The sequence below is a fragment of the Oryza brachyantha genome, chromosome 10, assembly GCF_000231095.2.
Source record: "Oryza brachyantha chromosome 10, ObraRS2, whole genome shotgun sequence".
NCBI classification, from domain to species: Eukaryota; Viridiplantae; Streptophyta; class Magnoliopsida; order Poales; family Poaceae; genus Oryza; species Oryza brachyantha.
Window position 1 is genome coordinate 12,945,077 of NC_023172.2, and position 26,482 is coordinate 12,971,558.

General features: G+C 40.9%; 3 protein-coding genes across 3 annotated transcripts; 1 reads left to right on the plus strand and 2 right to left on the minus strand.

Annotated features, from left to right (window-relative positions):
• Positions 1-344: 344 nt before the first annotated feature.
• LOC102710621 (DNA-directed RNA polymerase I subunit 2) lies at positions 345-15,043 on the minus strand. Its single transcript, XM_006661841.3, has 27 exons — positions 14,766-15,043; positions 14,157-14,230; positions 13,923-14,042; positions 12,940-13,016; positions 12,153-12,216; positions 11,969-12,039; positions 11,757-11,834; positions 11,626-11,671; positions 10,999-11,179; positions 10,859-10,911; positions 10,700-10,773; positions 10,491-10,608; positions 9,607-9,691; positions 7,127-7,239; positions 5,855-5,982; positions 5,699-5,778; positions 5,281-5,522; positions 5,024-5,188; positions 4,776-4,940; positions 4,598-4,672; positions 3,914-4,017; positions 3,759-3,834; positions 3,037-3,159; positions 2,782-2,925; positions 2,256-2,468; positions 1,650-1,901; positions 345-1,275 (listed from the first exon to the last, which is right to left on the minus strand). The coding sequence occupies exons 1-27, from the start codon at positions 14,938-14,940 to the stop codon at positions 838-840; spliced, it is 3,534 nt and encodes a 1,177-aa protein (XP_006661904.2). The 5' UTR covers positions 14,941-15,043; the 3' UTR covers positions 345-837.
• Positions 15,044-16,409: 1,366 nt separating this feature from the next.
• On the plus strand, positions 16,410-20,127 carry LOC102703905. Its single transcript, XM_040528299.1, has 3 exons — positions 16,410-16,803; positions 16,918-17,123; positions 19,617-20,127. Exons 1-3 carry the CDS (start codon positions 16,711-16,713, stop codon positions 19,867-19,869), a joined length of 552 nt encoding a protein of 183 aa, XP_040384233.1. The 5' UTR covers positions 16,410-16,710; the 3' UTR covers positions 19,870-20,127.
• Positions 20,128-20,439: 312 nt separating this feature from the next.
• On the minus strand, positions 20,440-21,790 carry LOC121055557 (dof zinc finger protein 2-like). The gene is made up of 2 exons (XM_040528298.1): positions 21,438-21,790; positions 20,440-21,331 (listed from the first exon to the last, which is right to left on the minus strand). The coding sequence occupies exons 1-2, from the start codon at positions 21,537-21,539 to the stop codon at positions 20,639-20,641; spliced, it is 795 nt and encodes a 264-aa protein (XP_040384232.1). The 5' UTR covers positions 21,540-21,790; the 3' UTR covers positions 20,440-20,638.
• Between the last annotated feature and the right edge of the window lie 4,692 nt (positions 21,791-26,482).

Here is a 26,482-nt window from a genome sequence, read left to right on the forward strand (position 1 = left end):
CGAACGGAGAAAGGAGAAGTTGTGGGCCGCAGCCTACATAATAATGAGCCCAGCTCATTAAGACCCTGTTTGGTTAATCCCAGTTACAAGAGGATTCAAAGAGATTAAGTAGAGATTTATTCCACATCTATTATGATGTGAAATTATTCCCGCTCAATCCTCTCCAATCCCTCCCTCTTGGGAAATAACCGAACAGGGCTTAAGTGGATTCAACCCAATTTATATTGTTGGTTATTTGAGCAGGTATAAATACTTTAGAAGGTAAAATACACCATTTCATACTTCAAGGAGTTAAATGGACCAACGCTTTAGAGGGTCAAGCAGACCTTTTTGCCCTTAGGTTTTGGACACCATGTTTCTTTGTTATCATCATTCCATTATATTTAAACATATATTACTCCATTACATTTCCAAAGTATTTAACTATTGTCATGTCCATATACCAAATACTAAGATAGCTTACCGGTGTGGTCAAATCTCAGGAATAAATCTTCATTTTTCAGGTGTGCCATTGCAATACACACAGGTCCAGTTGTCTACATGCTAGTGCAGGACTGTAGGTGGAGTAATAATTGTATAGCTTAGATATATCATATAATCACTGATGTTTCGATACAACACACTACTATGCCTTTTCATCAATCATCAAATAAAAAGGCACTGTCCAATAACAACTGGAGACGTCCACTAAGCAAAACTTCCCAATGTCCCTCGTCAGGACACCGCGCGGATGGCGTGACTGCACTTGTGCCTGTCAGCTCCACAGACGAACCAGTCATACTTTCAGCTCCAGATGAACCAGTCATACTTTCAGTGATTCGACGAAGAGGAAATCTTTCAGGATTCTTCGGGGGTAGCAAGCTCAGTTCTATTGCTGAGCCGAAGCTCCAGCTTTATGTTCATGGCCGCCAACTCGGCGGCCAGATATCTGAAGACATAAGGCATCGCGACGGTCTCCATCCCTTTGGTTGTTTTGCAGGCCTGGCAGGCGAAGTTCTTTGCGGGTCTTACGGTGGGAAGCCCAAGCATGTCCTGCTTGGCTTTCTTCTGACTTTCGGATTTGATCACCGTTGCTGTCAGTAGGCTCCCGCAGAGTGAGCACACGTCCGCAATATGGTAATCAGAGCAGGAATGGAGCCTGTCATGTAAGAGATAAGAAGCCCCATGTGCGAGAACCGCATCCCGCTCCATCTCACCAAACCGAATTCCTCCGCCAAATTTCCTTCCTCCTACTGGCTGTCTTGTTATCTGATCTATTCGACCTGTTGTACGAACCTGCAGAAACCCTTCACACCCGTAAGAATCTATACATTATAATAGAAAAACATTTATGACGAGACAATTAGAGCAGTAAACCCAACAAGCAAGAGGTATCTGGCTTTAGGCAAAACCCGAAAGAGCATGAACTGACTGTCATCTATACAATCTTCTCACATCATATCTACATACCATAAAAACAACTCACACAATTGGCTGTCTGTTCAGCTATTTCAAATAAATTCAAATGATTAATGTTTTAATTCTATAGACAGCATGGTGGTATTAAGCTTTTTATTAGTAGGTTTGTAAATCAACTGCAATCTTCTCTGAGATCACACAAACTGTTCATGCCCTAAGATAGTAAGTCAAACTAAAAAATGATTGCCCACCTGAAATTTGTCAGAAACCATATGGCGAAGACGTTGATAGTAAACAGGTCCAAGAAAAATCTCACAGTTCATCTCAGTCCCAAAAACTCCACTATACAGAACCTCTGTTCCATGATAATTAAATCCATAAGAAGCAAGCATGGGTCCCAGTTCATCCACAATGGAATTTGATGTACAAGAATTTTCATCTCTCTTCTCAACTGAGCTTGAAAAAGGAGTTGCATCCATAAACTTCCCGGTCAGACTTCCAGCCTATGAAGACAGGCCTCCATGAGTAAAGAAAGCACAAAGACACCATCATACTTAATTAAAAAGAAATGGAAACAAGGACACATATTGATCATGGTACAAAGCATTTTTATCTCTCTCTCATAACAAATTCTCAACATTTATTTCTCAATAGATGCAAAACATTATTGAGAATTACTTCAACATCCGTATTTTAAAAGCCAATGTTTCATAACAAGCTAGTAGACATATTGAATGAAACCTTATTGTATTGGTTTTATAGAAAGGGATAAGGAAAGGTCCAACCATGGAACAAAATCTGATCTCTATTCACAATCATGGCGTTTTTTAACAGCAAAAAAATGCATATATTAGTACCTTTGCTGCTATTGACTCCAAGAGCATTGCTATAGTCATTCGTGAAGGAAATGCATGGGGATTAATGATGAGATCGGGCCTCATCCCGGTATTAGCTGAGAAAGGCATATCAATGTCAGGCCACAACTGTGAACAAACTCCCTTTTGACCATGTCTGCTACTGAACTTGTCACCAATTATAGGATTTCTCACACGACGCAGACGGACATTAGCCTGGCAATAACATGCAGTAGTAAAAGGAGTAACAAGATAACAAAAAACAAATTTGACCACACTTTCACGACAATAATCCTACTAGCATTTAAGAAATGCATTGTATAGCATGCTACTGGAGTTCCTTGGTTGACAAAGAGGAGAGATTTTAGAGGTTTAAAGAAGCTGTAGGTAGTCCACTCTTTCTTGCATTTAAAAATACATAGACAAGTTTCCATTTTTGAACAAGGCAAATAAGTATATCTATACCATATTGCAAAAGGTGATTTTCCATCAGCGCAAAAAGATACAATGGAGATGGCCATGGTCTCACCTTTTGTAGGCGATTCTTAAAATTTGTCCCATTGACAGCAACATAATCAATAGCTGCAGGTTCTGAACCCTTCAGCTTGACAGGCCTTACTACACCAGTAAGATTGTTACAGACGCTGTAGTACTGCTCATTTGGAAATATTTTCTGTTTCATACACAAACATTTGACAGTAAGGGAAATATCATACAGAAGAAATTGAACTGCTACTCCTTTTCCACACGGTAATAAATTAACTAAGTACAAACACATAATTACCTCTCCAATGCAAGGAAGGCCATCTGAATCGATTACAGCGGTAGTGTCCCTCAAAAGATTACTCTTGCAAAAGAATTCCACAGCATTATCTCTACTTTTTTCTGATAAATCAATGCACTCAGTCTGCAGGAAGAGTAACATGATAAAAGAAGCAAATTTTAGAGTTTTGCCAAACTTAAGGTTCAACCTGTACCAAGTTACTTCATCCAATCAAGATTTTTCCAAAGGTATCGTGCATACTGAAATGGCATTTCAAATCAAAAGAATCCAATTCTAATGGTCAGAATTCAATTATAAAATATAGATAGTAAAGTAATTTTGATATTTGGCTGCCTAGGCAACAAAGCCCATGCCACTTGCCAAGAACTTTATGATGAACATGCATATCGACTTTGAAGAAAGAAAACTTATTGAACTACTTTCAAATATAAGGCAACTGCAGTTTCACAAAAAATACATGAAACTAGGATTGAACATTTTACAGAATTGAAATGAAACTGCTGTCACATGTACTTTTGTCTAAAAGATACCAAGGTAAAAGCCGCAAATCTCATGAGATCAACGGGTAATGATTTGGGTCGCCCGAGATAGGCTCCCATCAAAATATGGGATAGTGTCTAAAGATGTATGCATGCCATTTGATACACATTTTTCACATTAAATTCTAGTGTTGATGGGAGATCTTCATGAGTCACGAAAAATGGGGAAAAAACATAACTTACCTGGTAAATATGCCCACGGAACATTCCGCGATCAACAGCAGATTTATTCAAAATCATGGCATCCTCCATATCATACCTAGATTGCCATACCAGTATTATGATTTCACCATGTCAAAGTTCAATCAAATCGTAACATAATATAATGAAAAGCTTACCCTGTGTATGATAGCACCGCAACAATAGCATTTGTTCCTGATGGAAATTCATCCATACAATACTTGCTATACGTAGCTGTCCGGACAATTGGTGTCTGAGGAGTCTGAGAAAGAAAATCTATGAGCCACTGGACTGTTTATAAAAAAAGATTATCACTGCAATCATTTCCACCTGATATGCTACCACACAATTGAACAGCTTAGAATGGACAATTTCATTGAGTCTGGTATCTAGCAAACATTACGGTTATATCAAACGTAAGGACGAGAACTAGTTTTATAACAACCGTACGCTTGAGAAAATCCCAAGTTTTATTTTTGAACTAAACCTTTCACGCCATAAAGAAGTTCCTTGCTGACTGGATTTTACTACACGCTATATAATTTCATAATACAGCCATAAGAAACAAAAAATGTCCAAAAGGCACAAAATTGTCAAACCTACCAGGAGCTGGATGATATAGGCATGCTACCAATATATGAAAATTGTGCCAGATAAAACACTTGCTACAACAGAACCACAGGCCATCTTTTAAGTCACACAAACTATTTTCAGTATTTTGCTCCTAAGGTTGTCAACATGTTACTGGGCAGATACATATTCAACAGCAAAGAGCATCTTCTAACAACAAAACAAGTGTACATAATGATAGCAGGTTGTTATTATTGTACAGGAAAACAAACCTGTAGATGAAATGCTTTTACATCAGTACGAAACTTTAGAGCTTGGCCACAGAACCCCATGGTTTGCTTTGCCATCTGTGGACAAGAAAACACGAGGATTAGTTAGATCAAGAAAAAGGAAAGAGGCTCAGTATTCATTATGCATGAGAAATTGTATTACAGTAAAGGAAATAATGACCTGGCATTGGTACATGTTCCGAGGACTTTGGTTGTGATCAGACCAAGGTGTCAAATTTGCAACTACACTAAGAATGGCCGTAGGGTGGATTTCTTCATGAGTTGCAGGAAATAATTCTTTTCTTCCACCATCCCCACCATCAGGGCATCGTATCTCCATGAATGCCTAAAGTACACAGAAATGTTAGTCCTTGCAGCTTTTTGTAAGAATAAACTAATGTAAGACCATTGAGGTTTATAAAAGGGAACCTGTTCAAATGGTCCAATGAGCTCAATACTTGGCCCTCCATCAGATAGACCCAAAAGACTTCTGACTGGGCGAATAAATCTAGCTGGATTGGTGAAAAGGTAGAGTCCAGGATAAGCCCCACCAAGGCTTAAGGGTACATAACCCACTTCCAAATCCTCTGGAATCTAACACACAATTAAAATTGCTGATATGAGATAGAACTTGAGAAGAAAAATAAACCATCTAGGAAAAACAGCAGCAGAATTAGAGAGCAGACCCCTGAATGTGCCAACAGTTTTAAACTTCTAAGATAATTTACTACTTCTTCAATCTTAGCAGCAGCGATGGAACCAACAATGCATCCATCCAGATGGACATGTAAAACTTCTGGAGGACCAGTTCGCTCAATCCTCGGCAACAGTTGGGCCATCCCAGCACCAACCAAATGAGCAATAAGTGACATCTTTATTTTCTGAAAATCTTTAATTGCACCTCCTGAGTTGTAGAAGGATGAAACACCTGGACATACAGAAATTTAACTGATGACACTCCCCTGAAATAAAATCACACTTGCGCAACAGCATTTAAAGAGACAAAGAAGAAGAATTTGAGCAATCCTGCAGAAAAAATTAATGCTCTTGGCATTGCAAGGGTTGCACCGAAATTTTTTATTTAATAGTGTAGCAGTATCTTACGGCATGTGGAAGTCATATGGTTAAGTAAACCACAAGGCTCTCCATCAGGTGTATGAACTGGACAAAGGAAACCCCATGACCTACAAGATAATTTTCAGTACAAGCCATAATGGTGCAAGACAAGAACAATACATAAGCAAAGCTAATATAACATACTCGGGAAGCAGCTTTCTAACAGATGTTGTGCGCATTTTAGCAAAACTAGAACCCCTATGCACAGATCTGAAATGTGAGATATAACGATGGAAGTTGAGCCGTTCAGCATGAATGGTCATCCCATCTCTCTGCAAATTTAAAAAAGGTGCTTAACATATATAGAAGTGATCTGAGGGGAATGTGAATAATACATACTAACAACATTGAAGTGAATTGAAAATGATTGCTTTCAACAAGAGTCAAATTTACTCTGAGCATATATCATAATACATGATTTAGGATACATTGTCAGAAAAACTAAATTGAGAATTATGGGAACTGATGCCTTCATTATTTCAAAACAGCCTAATAACCAACACTGTAAGTGTGGTGGGTTAGAGGCCGCTACCCAATGGCCATCTTCAGCCAGTGCAGTTGCTGTGCTGCTGCAGCATGATACCTTATGGCTTCTGTCATAACTCACAGTAGCATATGATGTGCAGTGAGTACTGATACCTCTGAACAGATACTTCTTCAGTTTTCGGCACAATTCATTTTGCATATTGTTACCTTTTTGTCTTGAAAAAATACTTGAAGGGTTGACGTTTGCAAAGCATTACATAGTCTCTATACTCCCTAAGAAATTCTAAGGTGTGGAAGCAGGAGTGTTTAAGAATGACATTGAGTAATCTCCTTTAGTTTCACATTCTGGAAGTGAGGTTGGTCCATTTAGGACCCGGTTTCGACATTATATTGTCGAAGCATTTGTATTATGTAACTGTTTCCCCAATCTTAATGAAATTGGCAGGCCTCCTTCGACCGGCCAGGTAAAAAAATAAATAAGGTGTGATTGAATGTGCAAAAGAATTAAAACCAAAAAAATTGGAGAGGGTGGACATGATATCACTGCTCAAATACCTTAGAAAGAAGAGAGAATATTTACCAGGGAAGTTACTTACATATGCAAGGGAGAGGGTTATGTAATAAACAAGCGCAAACAAGGAGAATCATTAACAAATTCACAGGCACAACTTATGGAGAAAAAATATATACCTAACAAAAAGATGTGGAGTTAACTACAAATCACTTCAGTCCAAATGGATTTAGAGCTCTTTGTTATCCTACTATTAGTTAACTACAAATCACTTCAGTCCAAATGGATTTAGAGCTTTTTGTTATCCTACTATTAGTCCATCATGTTGTGTTTGCATGCTATATGAAACAATTTGCCACTAGATTATCACCAAATGTTGTTTAAAATACCAGATGTGATAGACATTGTAAAAGGTGTACCTGTGGCAGATCAAGCCCTGATTGTGAATTCACTTTCCCAACCTTTATCATACTCTCAATAGCTCTGCCAACGTATTGTGAAGTTTTACTAAGAAATCTCCTGACCTCCCGTGCTGCACAAAAGGAACAATACTATTAACTGTCGTAAAAGTTGTAGCTGGCATTTTTGTGGGCTCTGGTGTTAGCATTAATCTTGTATCTGTAGTTTCTGATTAGTCATGTTACTGATTACTAGCTCTAGAGTTTTTAGCATACAAGTACCACTACTAGCCATAAATGGAGAGAATGCAGTGTTTATGCAACATGATTTACTACGCCAAAGCCAACATCAGGGGTCCAAGGTCTAGGTGTATTTACTGAAGCAGCAGTGATACTGTTTATAAGTGATTTGTTTCCTTGGAAACAAAATTAGATTGGTTAGTGGCAGCAATTTCCATAATATCGAAATGTTAATAGTTCCGATAGAAAGTTAAGAAGTTTGGTTCGTTAAAATGGTAGAGACTATATTCTAAAGGTTCAAGCCACTCTTCCCTAAAAAAGGGATATGACGTACCCATTATAGTTCAGGCATGAGAATCAAAAGTTGAAGACTCAAAACAGCGGTTAGATGAGGCTGAGTCCCCTACACCCAAACCTCACTATGGGTACATAATATCCTCATCTTACAGGTAGCAAGGGTTTTCCATGAAGTGTCTTAGTAACTATAAATTTCTCATTGCTTGACCAGAACGGGTACATAGTATCCCTTTATAGGGCAGATTGGCTGTCTTCAGCATAAAATTTATAACTTCCAAACAAATTAACTATTTAACTTGCTATCTCAACCAATAGCATTTCTAACTGCTACCTCCGTTCCAAAACATACTACCGTTAGGTCTTGACACGGTCTTCAAAATGCTACTTTGACCAATAATATTTACAAAAAAATATGTTTTTTTAAATAAAAAGATCTGCATATTATGTGTCATGGTCGGCATTGTCTACAGCCGACGCAAGGAGTCGGCAGCAGCAGCCGGCGCGGACCAGTCCAATTCGGTTGCGGCGGCTGGCGCAGTCAGGAACGCCGGGGCTGCATGAGTTCCGGTCGGATACGAGTGGATTAGCAATTAAATTAGTTAGATTAGTTAGATTAGGTTTGTTAAATTATCTACTTCCGTGTAAGCCTATTTAAGGGCAGCTTTAGTTCGTAATAGTGGCAAGCAGAATTAATCTACCAATCTCATCTCCAATTTCCAATTCTCTCATCTCCTTCTGACCGTTCTTGTCGTCAGCCACAGAACGGTGGGCTGCCAAGCTGCCAAAGCCAAGGCCGCTGATTACCCATCGCTATCCCATCCGATCATATGCTGGGGCTCGTAACATTATGATAGTTTTGTTAATGATAAGTCTAGTAGCATCATTCCTACGTTATCGATCTTTTTGTTGTTAATACTCAAAACTTAAAATTCTTTACTTAGCACTATTCTAAAGGTAGATATATTTTGGAGCAGTGGTAGTAATATATAGGATATAGAGTAACATATATAACTACCAATATTATGGAAATATAGGTGATACTGATAAAACTAATCTTATTCCTTTATAAATTATTACCAACAACAATACCTATGATGCTACAGTAGCATGTCTAGACCTTGGTTTAGCATAAAGGTTCTACCCTCTTTCGCCCCTTTCCAAGATACAGCAGATGTTGGATCCTATGCTAAACTATGGGTTAGAGCCAACCTAGGATCGTGGGATGGGTTGGTTCCATTTTTCTGTTTGGTTAAAGGGATGGGTTGAACCCTGTTTTTTGTTTGGATTAAGGGATAGGATGAGATAGAGTGATCCTATGACAAGTCCGGATCTAAGGGAATATTCTTTAATTGAGTCCATCCCATCCCATCTCATATACGAACCAAACACACATAAAAACAGGATGGCTCTCTCTACCCTAACAGACCAAAACCTTGCGACCAAACACATCCTGATCATATCAATACTTGGTGGATCACATGAATGCAAAGATCACTACTCCCTCTGTCCCAAAATAAGGGACCATTTTGGCCAAAACTTATGTTCCAAAATAGGTGGCTACTTTGGACTTAAAAGGAAAGAAACAAGAGAGAATAGGGACATGACAATTATTGCACATCTTTCCATCACCAAAAGGGTAAATAAATAGCAACATGGAGGTCATTTTACTAAAGTACTAATTTGTCTGACGTTGGCTAACGTAGTCACTTATTGGGACAGAGGAAGTAGCATTTACTTGCTGATGGATTATTAGTAGATTCTAACAACAATGTAGTAGTATATTCCAGAAACATAGATAAGATATAAATGTATCAAAAAGGTAACCATTGCACGATAGTTCAATCCTCAACTGGTCTAGATGCAGAAATTGCACAAACATGTCCATGTTTACTAGTGTCTATAGGTTTCGGTATAAGAAATTCAAAAGAGGGATCTTGTATAAAACTTGGATAAAGTAAACATACAGTTACTGAGATCAAAGCTTTTGTTTTTTGTAGCCTCTTCAACAATTAACCGTTTGGACTTTCTCAACCAATCTTGAAGTCTATCCTGCAGATTATAGGAAAGAAAATAAGTGTTAGGAAAACAGAACTGGATGCCAGAGAAAAAAATAAAATGCAACACCACCAAAATGTTGGCCACAAAATAGGACGTCAAAGAATCAGCATCAAGCATGATGTGCTCAGGAAACAACAATAAGATATAAAGCCACCACCTTAGAAATTAAATAAGTTCAAAGGCAGCGAAAAAGTGCAAGTTCAGCTAAATATGTCTAAACTCACCACCTTACTACCTTAGTGAAATATTCACACTCCAAAAGGGTGAAAAACATCTTTGGACTCCCTGTGACCACTACCATGCCTACACTGTAAATCACCTAAATCTTCTGTACCATACTAAGAGCACGAAATTAGTCAATATGTGCCAAGTGATTACTAGCTCAAGCTGTTCACATAGCACGTGTTAAGAGTGACCTGTTCTACGTTAGCACCTATGCTTGAACGAACATAACAGAACCAGCACCAAGCAGTTTAAAAACACCCATCTTGTAATTTAACACTGGTCATGGATAGTTCAGCAGTCCATGGAAATGTGGACCCATCTTGTAATTAACACTCGTCATGGGATAGTTCAGCAGTCCATGGAAATGTGGAATACAAAAGGTAGACAAAATTGAACAAAGAAGGTTAAGATAAAAATTTTATGCTATTTTATGTTATAGCATTATTTTACTAAAAATGTAACATTGAGTGGAATTTTTGCAGCAACATGGAGACGATTTCCCCCCCCCCCCAAAAAAAAAAAGAAAAGAAAAGGTCATGAGCTTTGCAGAAGAGGGTTTAGTGACCTTCAGAAAAACTGTTATCAGGTGGCCAGGCAAGAGCGCTTCCTGGTACTGTAGAGCATCAGCGTTATCAGGTGAAGCAGTTTGATCTACAAGCGCATAAAGTTTCTGCAGCATAAATCTAAGAGGTGAAAAGTAAAAGAGATACACATCATTAAAAAGGTTCAAAAGGATAGAAATTAACAGAATAGGCAATAAAAAATTCAACTTACATCAATAAATTAAATTTGTCATGGTTGTTTTGCAGGTGAACAAAAATATAGTCCTTAAGAACTGCCTCAGCAACCTACACAGTGTGGAATGACAAAGGTGAAGTGATCCAAATTTCAATAACATGCAAAGACAAATACAGAATAAATATCCAATATTACAGTTTCAAAATCATCTTTCTCGAATCCTTCCATCACAGATCGGAAGTACTTTCCTGCATTTGAAAGATAATTAATCAATGTCAGTAACTAAGAAGTATTCAAGAAGTAGTGCACATAGAACAAATTAAACTCTCCGTTACCAATATGCAGCAAGCATTCTGTGCGAGTAAAAAGAGACAGGACTCTGACTTCGTCAAGAATTATTTGTGCCCTGTCAGCGATAAGTGGAGTGCTGACAACTCCTTTTCCTGTTCTATAATGATCACTGTAGCAGCATGTCAAGCTTGTAAATATCTCCCAGTCACTAGTATCAATAAGGGCCTATCATTGGTGAATTCACAATCAAATCAATTTACTGTTCAAGTAATATTAAGAATACTGTCAATCTACACTAAATATGAAAGGATAGAAGCATGAACAAAATACTTAAAATTGAAAAGTGAGAATACATCAATAGAAATTGAACTGCCTGGTAAGCTAATAGAAGAAACTACAACAACACAAAACAATGAATGATGCACTTAGAACAAAAAAAGGTTTTTCTAGAATACAGATTTAATTACTTAATAAATACTGTAGAAAATATGGAATGTCTCAACAAATAGCTTGAGGTCGTCACTGACCCACTGTAGATATTTTCACCATCATACAACAATGACAAACAGCAATGTTTTGTAAAGCTTACTCACACGCAAGTAAATGTACACACAAAGAAAGCTAACCAAATTTCTGATAAGGGAACAAAAAACTCCATCAAGGACTTATACCTTGAGAACAATCCCAACAGGAAGGAGGAATTCTCTGGCACCCAACCTGAATTCAACACAAATTCAAGAGTCAAATTCCAAAAATAAAAAAATCAAACATGTCCATTCGCTAAGTACCAATGCAAACTTACCAAAAACCAAGCCTTGCGCTGCCATTTAGGAGGTAATACAGTTTTATTGTCACACTGGACTGATCATCTTGGACACATCTGTTGAAGAAAATATAACTTGATTACAACATAGGCAGGTACAGCAAGATACACAGACAAGTATACTTGCAACAGCAAAAAAAAAAAAAAAAAACTCAATAACATAGGCAGCTGCAGAGAAAAATATATAGCACCTTATGACCACTGCTTGGTCAGTGTACCCAGCACCACGATTAACAAAAGCACCACGGATCAGGCCCATAGGCTGACAATTTCTCATACCAAAACATCCATCAAAAATCATCACAACAATGCTCTCTGGTTTTTACAATATTAGCCTGCCAACATAAATCTCAAAGAAAAGCTGAGCTATCTTACGTAGTTACGTTTTAGTAAAATAAGGATTCGTACAAGTCTCTCCATCCCAGCACATATGAAGTATCTGAAAGCAAATTTTACTAGATGCATTAGAATGGATAAAACAATATACATAGGAAACAATGTAAACAAACCTGTTCAATAACAGTGGAAGAATCAGGCAGGGTAGCTTATTACATCACGACAAAAAGGCAACCATTGACGCACAATAAGAATTTCAAAGTTTCAAACAACCATCACATAAAGGAATCATTAGAATATACCTCTTCATTGAAAAGATATATTTACTTCAAAAAATGCTTGAAGTTTCTGTACGGTATTCATGCATGGATTTCACAAAACAATTGGACTATGAGAATAGTGAGACAAGCCAGCATTTCTACAATATGAAACAGGGGAACTCTATTGCAAAACAACATTATATGAAGCATTCAAACTAGGCCTGAGTTAGCAAACCCCACATATGCAAGTGCACAAAAGCAGAATGACAAATATCGCCATCATAGAAAATGTAAAAGATAACACTTTCCAAGTAGCAGGTTAAGCAACAAAACAAACAATTGCAGAGTTATGTGAGTAAATGTACATAACTAGTGGCCATAGACACGTAGTTCACAACAGCAAATGTGATATCATCATAACATAATGAATCGATAGATAAGATCCACTAGTCTTAACAAGTTGAATAACCAGCTAAAGGATTGTTGTACTAAGAAATGATAGAAAAGAAATAATATGACACAATTAAGAGAATGTAAACAAATAAACAAGTTCATAACATACTCACCCGCCCATTTCTGTTGCCTCTTCACCAAGGAAAATTAATTTTTCCGGATCTGCACCTCTTAGATGGCAAAGTTTTGACTGGAATTGCATGAGCATAAAATCACAAACAAGAAGAAAATATTTCACACAATTAAATCAAAATATTCAGTCAAATAAGAACAAACAAGACAGTGTAGAGAGAAGTGGAATGAGAAACAGCAAATCCCACATAGCTTCCAGAAGGAAGAAACAATAACGGTTGTCTTTGGCTACACCAAAATCTGATGTATATTACATTTAGTATTGGTGCTTTGGGTGTTCTTTCCTCTATGCAATTGCAGCATATTATGATATATGCAGAATTGCAGATCAGCTTTCCAAACGATAAACTGATTCTAAATTATTTAAAGCAGCTCAAAATTTATCATTTTAACATCAGAATCGTAGGGCAAAGCTGAACCGTTAAAACTGCACGGTCATGCTTATTTATCTACAGTGGATAGTGTTCATTATTTGAACCAACTGAAAAAATATATAAAGTGGATCTCCGGACACCAATAAACTGATAGAAATAAGAATATATATATATATATATATATATATATATATATATATATATATATAGACTGATAGAAACATATATTTACAGTGGATGGTGTTCATTATTTCAACCAACTGATAGAAATAAGAGAATATTGGTAGTATTTTTCAAGGTAATTATGTCACATTAGATAGTTTTCTTATCATTTTTTTGACTTGCAGACGCATATCCACCTTTTGTACCAAAGAGACAGGTGAACTTAAGTAATTAACCAAGATTTTGGGGCTACTATTCAACTAAGCTGTAGAAACCCAAGCTAGATCTTAGAAGCAGATGGCAAGCTGTACCCATATGAGTATACTACTACTCAACTAGCTGTCAGCCAACAGCACATGCAAGTTCCGAAATCCACCTAGAGAAATTATTTAAAAAATTGATAAGTACAACAAAGAAAGGATAACAACCATCAACATAATAGGCAAGTGACCAAAACTGAAGGTCTCCCTGATAGATGGCCCGTCATTACATTGGATGAAAGCATCCACTTTAAATTCTCCATGATATGACGTCCGTGTCTGCCTGCACTGCTCAACCAAAATAAAACATGACAAGAACCAGATCAGGTTAAATAAGTTGAATTTCTGGTGTCTAAAATGAAAATTGTATGTAAAGGGATTCAATAAGTAGATATAGCAAACCTGCTGGGGGTAGAGGGGTGCATCCAACCGACCGTAACTCTTTGGTGGGAACAAATGACCTTTCTCCAAGGATAGTATAGAAGATGGTTAAGGGAAAATGGAAGAAAACAAAAGAAAATGAGATGATAACCACGGTATTTCTATGGTACATTCTGTACACAAACAAACAATATCCACAAATCTAACAGTCCTTCCAAACTTCATTTATTGGTGCCCTTGCAGCTCAGTACCCACATCGCGGGAAAAAATATATATAAACGAATTTGAACACATGCTTTAGTTACTCTATGTTGGCACTATTGGATATTATTAGCTTTATTAACATTCTTCAGCTAAGCTCAGGAAGCACGGCCTATCTTAAGATGAACTCGTAAAGTAACATATAACATTTTGGCCCTTTTCGGATTCTGAGGAAAAAATGAATAACCAAGCTAATGGAAATTTTCTATATCACCCTGCAACAGCAACCAAATTCGGCAAAATGCAACGGGGATTGGTACTGGCACCTCTAATGACTTTGCATCAACTACTAGAATCCTCCAGCTATACATCAATTGCACTGTTGTAAATAGAGATAGAAAAAAAAAACAATCGAGGCAGGAAGGATATTTCTTAGGGTGACGGAGGAGCCGTGGACGGAAATCTCCAAGGGGCGGATGGAGAGCAGCATCTTGTCGAGCCCCTCGTCGATGAAGTAGTCGAACGAGTCGATGTGCGGCCGGAACAGCTCCCGCAGCGCCGCGTACTGGTCCGCCTTGACCGAGGGGCTCTTCCCCGCCGCCATGGCCGGAGCACCGGGGTGGTAGGAGGCGAGCGAGGGGTAGGGAGAGTGCCGACGACGAGGGAGAGTGAGGGGGGTTTGCTCCGGCGAGCGGGAGGTGGCGGCCGTCTCGTTCCGGCGGGACGTGGGGGTAAAACCCTAGTGAGGGGGCGGCGAGGGGTTTAAGGCCTTCGGCTTCGGGGCTACGAGGGGAGATGGGTTTGGTCCATGGGCTATTGTATTGGGCCGGGAGTGGGCCACGGGTCGAGAGAGACGGAAGGTTAGATCGGACCGTCCGTTTACGCTGTTCGGATCCAACGTACAGAAATAGCACACGCGTGTATCAATGGGGAAAATTGACGTATCTACCAATGTTGTTGTGTGCTCAATCTTAGTTAAATTCTCTCGGGCCGCGTTCGGTCAGAGAGTTAAAGTTAACGTATCTTCCTCGTTTTCCGCGCGTACTTTTTCCAAACTGTTAAACGGTATATTTTTAGTAAAAAAATTTATCAAAAAGTTATTTTAAAAAATCATATTAATCTATTTTATATTTTTAGTAATTAATAATTAATTAATTATCTACTAATCTATTACTGTATTTTTCGTGCCAAAGATAAATTAACTTACCATCATACAACAAACATGGCCTAGGAAACCCTCCAATATGAAAAAGACCCTTAGTTACTAGTTATAACCGTCGCATCATTTCCAAAAGCCAAACAATCACCCATATTTTTTAAGTCGTCGTTACTTTTCATGTTGACTAAATAGGAGAAAGTAGAAGGACAAGTTGCCAATTGCCATGGGCAGAATTTTTGCCAGCGGTTATGTACGAATTCTGAAATATCTGTAAGTCAAAAGAAAAATAAGCATCATGTGCTTCCTCCGATTTTACTTAACGTTAGTGATATATAATCTTCATTTTACTTTAAATATACATAATTAATAATTATCAATTATTTTATAGTGTTTTATTTTATCTTAAACATGATTTATATATTTATCTGTAAATAAACCGTCTAGTTTTTTTTTGAACAATCACCCCTGTTGTTTAAGCAATCGTTACTTTCCTGTGGACTAAACAGGTGAACAACAGAAAAGTACAAGGACAAGTTGCCAATTGGCACGGCAGAACTTTTGCCAACGATTCTGATACGAATTCTAAAATATCTAATTCAAAAGAAAAAAGCATCATGTGCTTCTTCTGACTTTACTTAATGTTATTGATTCGTAATCTTCGTTTTATTTTAAATATACATAATTATCAATTATTTTATAGTGTATTATTTTATCTTCATTTATTGTTTTGTATATTTATATATTCATACAAAATTTTTGGATAAAATAATTATTAAACATGTAGATCTAAAAAGGTATAAAAAATCCGAAGGGAGCACTACTACACGATTGCCAAATGTGTAAGTATATTTTTAGAGAAATGAAATGTAGAAGTATCCCGAGAAAGTTAATTCGAAAGAAAAAACAACGGTGTCGATTTTTCAAGTAGGAAATCGTAAAACTCCGATTTTTTTTTTCAGCTTTGCGTGTTCCGGTGTTCGAAACAAAGCAGACGGAAGTATAAAAATAGAGCAGAAAACTTGGCTTTGTTTTTTCAAAAAAACGGCAGGTGGAAAGGGCGGCGTCGAACACCTCTCCTCCCCCGCCTCCGCGAGTCCGCGTGCTTCGCCTGCGGCGAGACGCCTGAGATCTCCGGCCGCCGCCGCACTCCGCACTCCGCAGCAGCAGCAGCGGAAGCTAGTGTGCTCTCTTCGGGTTCGCCGGCTGCGCGCCCTCATGGCCGGCTCCACCGCGGTGCTGGCCGTCATCCTGGTCGTCGACGTCGTCGCCTTCGGTCTCGCCATCGGCGCCGAGCAGAGCCGTCCCACGGTGCGAATCCCGTCTCCCTCCCCCCCCCCCTCCCCTCCCCCTCACCCCTCACCCGCTGATCCCGTTTCCGGTGATGCGCTGACGCTGCTCGTGTTCGTGTTCGCGTCGCGGCAGGCGAGGGTGGAGACGGACGCGAGGCGGGAGTGGACCTACTGCGTGTACCGCCCCGACGCGGCCACGGGGCTGGGCGCCGCCGCGCTGGCGCTGCTGCTCGTCGGCCAGGCGGTGGCCGCCGTCTCCAGCCGCTGCTTCTGCTGCGGCGCCGCGCTCCGGCCCGGCGGCGCGCGCGCCTGCGCCCTCATCCTCTTCCTCTCCTCCTGGTATGAACGCACCCCCATCGATCCCCTTCCTTCCTCACCTCCTCCTCTCCACGATTCGGCTCGCTGCCTTGAGTCCTTGACCTCCACGTGAGGCTGACGCGCGGGCCCCGCTGGCCGTCGTGCCCTTTTCCGCGCTCTGTCTCTTGCTTTGTTTAAGCAGAAGCCGCGCGAATTCAGGGATTAGCTTGGGAATCTCTAGCTGTCCATGTTTGTGTTTGCCGAAAAGTCAGAAGGATCGAATGCGTGTTGGATCAATGACTCCGCCAGCCTTTGGTTTTGCAAAAAAACTGGGTGCTGATTGGTGTTGCCGTGTGGGCTTGCACGAAATCCCTGTGGACTGATGTGATTCATGCTGAAATAGACAAATAGTTGTTCCATCAGTGAACCGTGTTCAGGGTTTACCTCACCGGATGGGTTACCACGGCAAACCGTGAAAAAACTCATAAATTTTATTAAAAAATTCAAGTTATTTTTAAAGTTCGTTTGAATTTGGTAGGGTTACTCGGTTGTTACCATTACCATACCCCCAGTGGTAGCCATGGTTACCACGATAACCGCGTAATAACCAGCATTTTGGTTAACCCTGACCGTGATCCAGTGATCGCTAGCTGCCTAGCTCTACCACTTCCTCAGCGGGAGAGGAAACAGGCAAAATATTTTGTCTGCGTTTGATATTTCCCAAAGAAGGTACGTAATTTGATTAGTTTTAAATTATATATGATGGATGGTGAAAACTTGAAATGTGCATTCCGATCATTGGACTGGTAACTACTATGTTGAGTTAGGTTGCACACTGGGGCAAAAAATTTAGGAATTTTAGCATACAGCAGGCTCTGGTGGAATACAAACTGTGATGTTGATGTCATTTAAGAATAAAAGAGTTGGTTGGCTGGGATATGGTGTTGCATTTTGTACACTGGCTTTGGCCGTAACAGAGTTCTTATGCTGAATTGGTCAGAATGAAAGGGTTGTCATGTGCTAGCTGGGTCCTTCACAACCTTGCCTGATCAAGGCTCAGCCTTTAGTGGTTGTAGAAATTATTGGCCGGGCCGGATGGACCAAGTCCACACTGATAAACGGCAAGCTTGATCAACTTATCAACGAGTTGCTTTCAGTTAATACTACTAAACTGATCTGGTTTTTTGGATTTGGGAGTGGGCACTTTTGGGATTATTGTGAGGCATATGATCTGATCTAGTTATAGTTTTTCCTAAACTTCTTGCATAACACACTAGTAAATCAGTTGCAGTAAATTATGCTAGTGATATGGGAGTATGAGCTCAGATATATGGACTGCCTGTATCAACTTTTCATGAAAATTCATTTGTTGTACGGTGATGTTTTCTTAGTTGCAGAAACAAGTAAAATATTTTCCTTGTAAAAACAGTAACATATTTTAACTTCGAAGAGTTAACCAGCAAGTCAGGCATGTGTTTTCTCAGGATTGCACCCATGACAAGTCGATGCTCCCTCACCAGCTTGAAACTTATTCTATCTTATCAGTATTATAAATATAAATCAAATTTTGAATTAATTTATGTAGTATTTGGCTATTTGCAAATGCAAATTTGCGTTGGGCATAGGCTAGTTCTGGAATCAGTAGGTTCAGAGCATCCACAGTCAATTTGTTTTCCTTATCAAAATAAGATAATATTTGGTTTGTCTGCAGTTTGTTAATCAGTTTGTAGCAGAACCAAGTGCATTCATGAGTTTGCAGTTTGCACCTTTTCTTATTTCCAGAAATATTATGGAAATTTCAGTTTGGGAATACTTGGCCCAAACTTTATGATTTGCCCTGCAAACATTATTTACTACAATTCCCCTTTTAACTGTCTAATACCCTTTTTTTAAAAAAAGGGTTTATCTATGATTCCTCATATACAGTTGGCATTTATATATTTTAATTGTATTCTTTCTTACACCTGCTTTCTGCTGATGGAATGGGTATTGTGTTACCTGTTTATCGTAGCACCTATGTACAGCATCTGCGAAATACTTTTACTGCTATGCTTCTGCATTAAGGCCGCGTTCGTTGCCCCCTCTAAGTTAACTTATCCCCCTCATTTTTCGTGTACACGTTCCCCGAACTGCTAAACGGTGTATTTTTTGTAAATTTTTTCTATAGAAAAGTTGTTTTAAAAAATCATATTAATCTATTTTATATTTTTTTAATAATTAATAATTAATTAATCATGTGCTAATTTATTACTATGTTTTTTATGCCGGGGTAAGTTAACTTTCCTCTCAAACGAACACGGCTGTTAACACTGACTGCACGAATGTTTCGAATACTCTTATTTTTGCTCCAAAACAAAAACATAACCAAAATACAAATATCATACAAGCATCATAGCATGACATCTTCAGATGTTTGTATGGCCTCTATCAATTATCAAACGGCTGAGCTTCCCCCAATGAAGTACCCAGTGAATTTGCATTTCATCAAAATCAACCATGCACTGAACCGCTGAACATTCTGGCTGCTCTACTCAGGTTGACATTCCTCATCGCGGAGTCGTGCTTGCTGGCTGGGCTGGTGCAGTCTGCCTACCACACCCGCTACCGCACGGTCATCTTCGAGAACCCGCCGGACTGCGAGATGGTGCGGCGGGGCACGTTCGGCGCCGGCGCCGCCTTCTCCCTGATCACCTGCGTGCTCACCGGAGCCTACTACTACTACTTCTCCAAGGCGCGGGTCTCCTTCCACCGCCGTGAAGCCACCATTGGCATGAACCCATTCAGCTGAACACCTGAGCCAGTGAGCCATCACCTCACTCGGATCTAGTCTCTGCTAGTCTGTTATTACAATGAATATTCAGAGGGACAAAATCACTGTGAAATACTGCAACAGTTTTGGTAACTATGTAATGTATTCTCTTAGGGGTTTTTTCTTTTGCACATATTTGTGTTTAGTCTCTTTGTGCAAAGGATTTTGTCAGTTGTTTGCCTGTGGCTGCCTGCTGCCGGTGCTTCATTTGTCGTTACCCATTTGAATTTTTTGAGCTGTGAAGCTGATTATAGCATGTGATATGAAATTGCTCCAGAAAATTGGGTAATATCAGAACATCAAGCAGAAGTAAACGTGCCCAGCTAGCTTGGCACTATCAAAATATGAACCTTTACTTCCATTGGAGTATTGGACCATAGCTAGTTATGTTGTAGGTAAGCAAGCACATATATAGTATTCACTTTTGTTTTTCCTTTTGGCAATTTGCATAGTATTACTAGCAGAAGTGCTAAAAGCAAAAACCAAAAAAAAATAACATAACATAAGTTAATGCTAAACAGGAAAAAAGAAAAAAAAGAAAGCATAAGTTGTTCAGGCAAAACTAGATAACCAAATATACTAGTTTAACTAGAGTGGATCAACAGATACATCACGCTTAGTTACACTAATTTAGCACACATACCTAATACTTTATACCGTATATGTGTATGCATGTATATATAGGCTATACGTGCATACGTATGTATACGTTCGTATACGTATATCTACCGATACAAGGATCGGTTACTTAGCAAGGCCCATCAAGACCGGGCATGTCATCTTGCAGCCAGCCGTTCCAGTACTGAACGCCGGCGCCGGCGCCGGTGCAGTTGGCGTCGCCCGACGCCGTCCCTCCAACCACGGCTCCGCCGACATCGCCGGTGGCGCCCTGCGGCGGAGCCGTGTACGCGGCCATTTGCTGCCACGCGGTCAGGTCAATGCTGTAGCCGCCTCCGGCGGCGGCGGCGGCGGCCGCGGCCGGAGCAAACAGCATCTGCCTCAGGATATCCGGGAACGACGACGGCGGCGGCGGCGGCAGCGCGACGACGTCGGCGGCGCCACCGCTGCTGTTGACGCCACGGGCCGCGGTGGTCTTCGCGGCGGCGGACTTGCCTCCCCCGCCCCCGGCGCCGCGCTTGCTGTTCTTGCGGCCGCCGCCGACGGGGACGTCGCGGAGCGTACCGCCCTCCGTCCAGTGGCGGCGGCACGCCCTGCAGAGGTACCGCGGCTGCGTGCGGCTGTAGTTGTTGTAGTAGCAGAACTTGGTGTTCGCGGAGCCGCACCGCGGGCACTGCCGCGGCGGCGGCCTCGGCAGCGGCGGGTGCCCGGCGTGCCTGCCGCCCTGCCTGGGCGCCGTCGCCGCCGCCGCCGCGTTCACAGCCTCAGCGCCAGCAGGCACGCCAGCGACGACGCCAGCTCCACCATCAGTGGCAGCGTATCCCTGTCCCTCCGCATACCAACATCGTCGAACACCATGAGCTCATCTCTACCACTCGTCCGTCGCACGCCATGGCGAAGAAGGTATATATATCGAGCTAAATACGTACCATGACGAGGGAAGCAGGAGGCGGCCTAGGCGGCGGGATCAGGTAAGAGAGGGGCGACGAAGCGGAAGAGGTAGACGAGCCCCCCAGGAACGACGACGACATGGCTCCCCGGCCGGCGCGGCGAGGGCCAGGGTAGCTTCTTGCCGGCGGCGGAGATCACGACGGCGTGCTGCACGCGCTTGCTGCGGGGTGGTGAGCAGTCGTACGGCCACGGTGAACCTCTGCGCATGTCGGTCGGACCGGTGAGCCGCCGTCCCCAACGCACACAACTCCTAGCTTAGCTAGCTAGTAGCTGTGCTAGAGCCTGCAGGTGGTCGATCGATCGAGATGGAGAATGTCGGAGCTAGAGGGCAAGGAGGAGGGCGCGAGCCATGGAGGCGTTTCAGTGAAGGTGCCGGGGCTGGTTATATAGGGGGTGGAGGGAGGAAGAAGATGCTGCTTTCTTTTTTGCTTAGGCGCTAAGGTCGTAGTGGAGAATGGAGATGATCAGCTCGACGACGGAAAAGCGCGGGAGCGCAAACGTGGACTGCTCTCAACGTTGCTTGCGGCCAGTAGGCGTGGTTCAGTTTGTAAATGTTTTTTTAAAAAAAACATCACAACAGATATACCCAAACACATTTAAAATATTAAATATAGTTTAATTATAAAATAAATTATAGATTCCGCTAGAAAACTATGAGACGAATATTTTAAACCTAATTAATCCATCATTAGCATATGTAGGTTAATATAGCATTTATGACTGATCACGTACTAATTAGGTTCAAAAGATTTGTCTCACGATTTTTTCATAACCGTGTAATTAGTTTTAACGTCCATACATATTTAATGTTTTATTTATATATAAAAAATTCGATGCGATCTTTGTTGGAAATTTTTTTAAAAACTAAACAGGGCCCTAGTTAAGCCGAGACTAGAGAGACTGTGTGTAGTGTAGTAGTGTGCTGCAACGGCGAGAGGCCAAGAGGGTGTGCCAGTAGTGGGGAGACAACGTACGCTTTTTGGTCGATCCATCACATACATATTCACGTTAATTAATTGGATCAATCGAAGGGGTAGAATTTCATCGAACAATCAGTTAGCGTCGTATTTTCACTTTTGCTTATGTTTATAAACCAATATTTGAATTTCTTAACTTTAAATTTGATTAGATATTAGGGTTTTTTCATCGTATTTTATTTTTCAACACTGTTTTTAGATCGCTAAGAATATATATATATATATTATTCAGAAATTATTTTTTATTTATAAATATAGTGTTTGACTTATTCTCTAAATAGCCAACCAATCAGCCCTAATAGAATCAGAAGGTGGTACTACACACTATACTACCATACTAGTGATGGGCAATACAGAAGCCCGGACTGCATTGTGAGCACAGTGGCTTTTTTTAATACTTCTCTTTAAGACATTATGAGTACACTTAGGCTATATCCAATGCATAATTATGGTTTCATCCATCCACATATGTCCCTGACATGGAGGGGAGAGAAGAAAATAAGAGTGGCTTGTAGATGGTTTGTGTGACCCATTTGGTTTCAGGTGGTTTGGAGATAATAAGTGGTCTGAGGAGAACCGGTGATCCAAACACAAATTGTTTGCCAACTATGGCGTCTGATTCATAGAGATCGTCTAGCTATTGTCATTGCATCCCCTATCGATGAGTCTGGCGAGGTAGAGAAGAGGATCCGCTTCGATCTATTGATAAGGATAAAGTCCAACCCGCGCCACTACGGAGGTCGGACTCATCTACCAAGGTTGAGCTCGTAGCCAACACAAAATCCCACTCATATCCCTGCACACCGCTATGGAGCTTTATTGATCCTAAAGCATCACCCCATAAAGAGGAGAGGAGGGAGGTTTTGAGAGGACAATGCCGACATGTTGGAGGAAAGTGATACGCCGACGCAGCTTTGACATGCTTGTCACCACCATCGAGCTTTACCCATTCGTGCACATGCCCTATGACGAGGAGGCAAAGACAATAGCAAAGAGTGGTGCACTTGCGAATGGGAGGAGATAATGCTACCGGTAAGTTGGATCTGCTCTAATGTGCTTGTCGCCCCCTTCAGGTAGCTAACTCCCACTAGAGAAGGAGACAGTAGAGGTGGCAGAGGAGAGAGATTAGGGAGAGTGAGAGATGGGGAAATAATAAGAGGGTGGTTTTATATCGATCTCTTAGGGATGTTTTGTGCAAAATTTTAGATTTTCTAAATTAGAAAAATGTGAGGAATAAAATAAATAGTATAAAACTTATGTAAAAATTGAAGCTTCTACTAAGACCATTTTGTAGTGTAAAAAAATATATTCCCAAACAATTAATCTCGATCTATTTCACAGTTGAGACCACTCCTAAAGAAGTTGTATTGCTCGTGCCCTTACAAACACCACTTTTGTCAACGATGCCACCAGACCACGTTAATTAATTTGATGGTGAAAACACTTCCCCAAACTGCCCAAATTACAAATCCAAGTAGTAATTTGAGGAAGAACCGAAGATATCTACCCTATAGTACACCAAGTCGCATTTACTCATTTTACTCATTGGACAGATCTAACGGCCTAAATCATCTCCATCTCATCCGATGGTCCACGCCGTTGCTCGTCTCCCCCCTCACACAATGCATTATCCATACCGTCATCACTTGCGTTCCTCACGCCGTGATGCGCGGTATTCCCAATCTCCTATGTTGCTCCCAAACCCCAACGCGCTCCCTCTAACCCAGCTTTCGCCGCTGTTTGAGCCGACCCGCTGGTGATTGCCCTCGTCCGTCATTGTCGCCTCGTGGATTCGCCGGGCACAAACACAACCACCCATTGCATGAACCCATTGCCATCTCCGTCGCTCTGGAACCTCCAGGCACAGACATCGACTCGACTAGATTTCGATCCCCAACGCCGTCACGCCGCCACTAGGAAGGCCTCCATCACCCACTGATTCCCTAGCGGCCTTGCGTCTCGAGCGCTATGGCCAGGAAGATCTCTTCCCTATCGCCGATCTAATCTGCCCGGTTCCGATGGGTGCATGTTCAGCAGCGGGTGGTCGTCGTCCCTGGCCAAGCCGCCACCGTGCCCCTTTGTAGCTGCCATCTGTGTTGCTTCAATGCCGAATCTTCGTCACCCTGTCATTGTGCCCAGGGATCGGTAAAACTCAGCTAGGATATGTTATGCACACTCTTGAATGCGAATCCATTGAAGATTTCCCTACTAAAGACTACACTTTGTCATGATTCAACTAGCAATCGTTTGCATTTACCTCGTATTTTCCCATCTTTCTCATGTATCTGTAAGCTAGAAACTTCTTATTGAAGGATTTACTAAAGATTAATACACATGATCTTATTTTCTTTGAGGAGATGATTTTATTGAACCAAGTCACTGCTAATTAAGTCACGAAAGGTTCATTTCAGTTAAATCTCTCTATGTCAATTTCCATTCATAATATTCTAGCCCTTTTTAAAAATATCGATGCAAATATTCTCTTTAGTCACTGTTTAATCAATGTACAGTAATGTTCAGCGATGTGCGCTATTAACTTGGGCCGCTAAATTTTTTTTTGTTGGGAGAATCAGAGAAATAAATGCTCTGAATTATTCTATTATGCATATACGAACCCTCTACTGATTTTCTAATTTGATAAGCATCTTATCTTAACCTGATTTTATAATTTTCAGCAATACCCTGTAATTTTCAGATACTAACCTCGTAGAGGTTCCTGCATGATATTGCTTTCTGTTTGTTGGCTATTTTGATAGGAAAAAAGGAGATTTTGTATTGTACCTTAAGACGTAGATCGGTTGTCCAATATATAGCCCATCCAATGGTCCATGTAAGTTGATGCTACGACTCATAAGTAGATGGTTATTTGGAAAAAAATAGATTTTTTATTGTACCTTAAGATGTAGATCAGTTGTCCAATATAGCTCATTCAATGATCCTTATTAAGTTGATGCTACGACTCATAGATCAGGTAATAGTGTAGTAGATGGTTATTTTTAGAAATTATTTTCATGCCACTGTTGTAAATAATTAATTAATGAAGGGTATTTGATTAGTGGTCGATAACATGATCATCGGCGGCGGCAGTGTGATTAGCGGAGCCGCATCTGGCGTACAGGAAATATTCCATGTATGTATATAATGGGCCGCACAACGTAGAGGGCCTGACAGCACCGTAAGACCTGCCATAAGGCTTCTCACAGTCCAAGCAACCGAGACCCGTAGATCTAGAAAAAAAAAAGGCTGAAGAACCTATAGAGCAAAAGGTCTATAATGCATTGATGGGGGAACTCAAGCTCATACCAGAGCCTGCAGTCGGTGCGCCGGAGACGAAAGGGGAGCTGCCGATGTTCAGCTCGGTCTCGATGCGGTGTGCTGCTCTGCAAATCATGGGGGCGGAAGAAAAGGAACAGATGCCGCGATTTTGGCGCGGGAGCGGAGCAGAAAAGAATCACGCGGGATGGGGGAGAAGAGCACGGGAGCTAGGGGCATTTGGGGGGATTGCGCCGCTGAGTACACGAGCATGGGGGAACGACGCCCACAATCCGGTGCCCTAGCCATGGAGTCTCCCTCTCCCTTGCGCAAACTGACAAAGAAACATGTATCCCATGCAAGACTCGAGCAATCTCACAGGTTGTGGTTCACGGCGTTTTTTGCCTTCTCTTTTATACGTGGTGGGCTCAAGGGATGGGCCAGATCAGCCGATTGTGAGAGGCCTAACGTTGCTTCAGTGATCTTACCGGCATGATAAAAGTGTTATTTGTACATAAATTTTGGGATTTTTTAGTTTTAAATTTTCCTTATGAGCACACATGGTTTGAATTTTGGACCGAACTTAATTGTCAAAATTTAATTAAGTATATATTTGAACTTTTCCTTTTTGTTATCACAAGTACAAAATTTCCAAAAACTATACGTGAAGGGATATTTTTTCACCATATTTATTTAAAATTCCAAAAAGTATTTGACAATACCAGGTTGAAGAGGAGTTTTATTTGCCTGTTCTTATTATTGTTTTGGCTTAAATTGTTATTCGTTTTTTGTTA

Coding starts and splice junctions, on each gene's coding strand:
- LOC102710621 (XM_006661841.3), bottom strand. CDS start 14,940: ATGGCGGCGGGGAAGAGCCCCTCGGTCAAGGCGGACCAGTACGCGGCG. Junction 4,673..4,775: donor GGAACATGTACCAATGCCAG/GTCATTATTTCC, acceptor TCTTGTCCACAG/ATGGCAAAGCAAACCATGGG. Junction 1,902..2,255: donor TGGAGTCAATAGCAGCAAAG/GTACTAATATAT, acceptor CTGTCTTCATAG/GCTGGAAGTCTGACCGGGAA.
- LOC102703905 (XM_040528299.1), top strand. CDS start 16,711: ATGGCCGGCTCCACCGCGGTGCTGGCCGTCATCCTGGTCGTCGACGTC. Junction 16,804..16,917: donor CCGAGCAGAGCCGTCCCACG/GTGCGAATCCCG, acceptor GCGTCGCGGCAG/GCGAGGGTGGAGACGGACGC. Junction 17,124..19,616: donor ATCCTCTTCCTCTCCTCCTG/GTATGAACGCAC, acceptor TGCTCTACTCAG/GTTGACATTCCTCATCGCGG.
- LOC121055557 (XM_040528298.1), bottom strand. CDS start 21,539: ATGTCGTCGTCGTTCCTGGGGGGCTCGTCTACCTCTTCCGCTTCGTCG. Junction 21,332..21,437: donor CTCCTGCTTCCCTCGTCATG/GTACGTATTTAG, acceptor GCGGAGGGACAG/GGATACGCTGCCACTGATGG.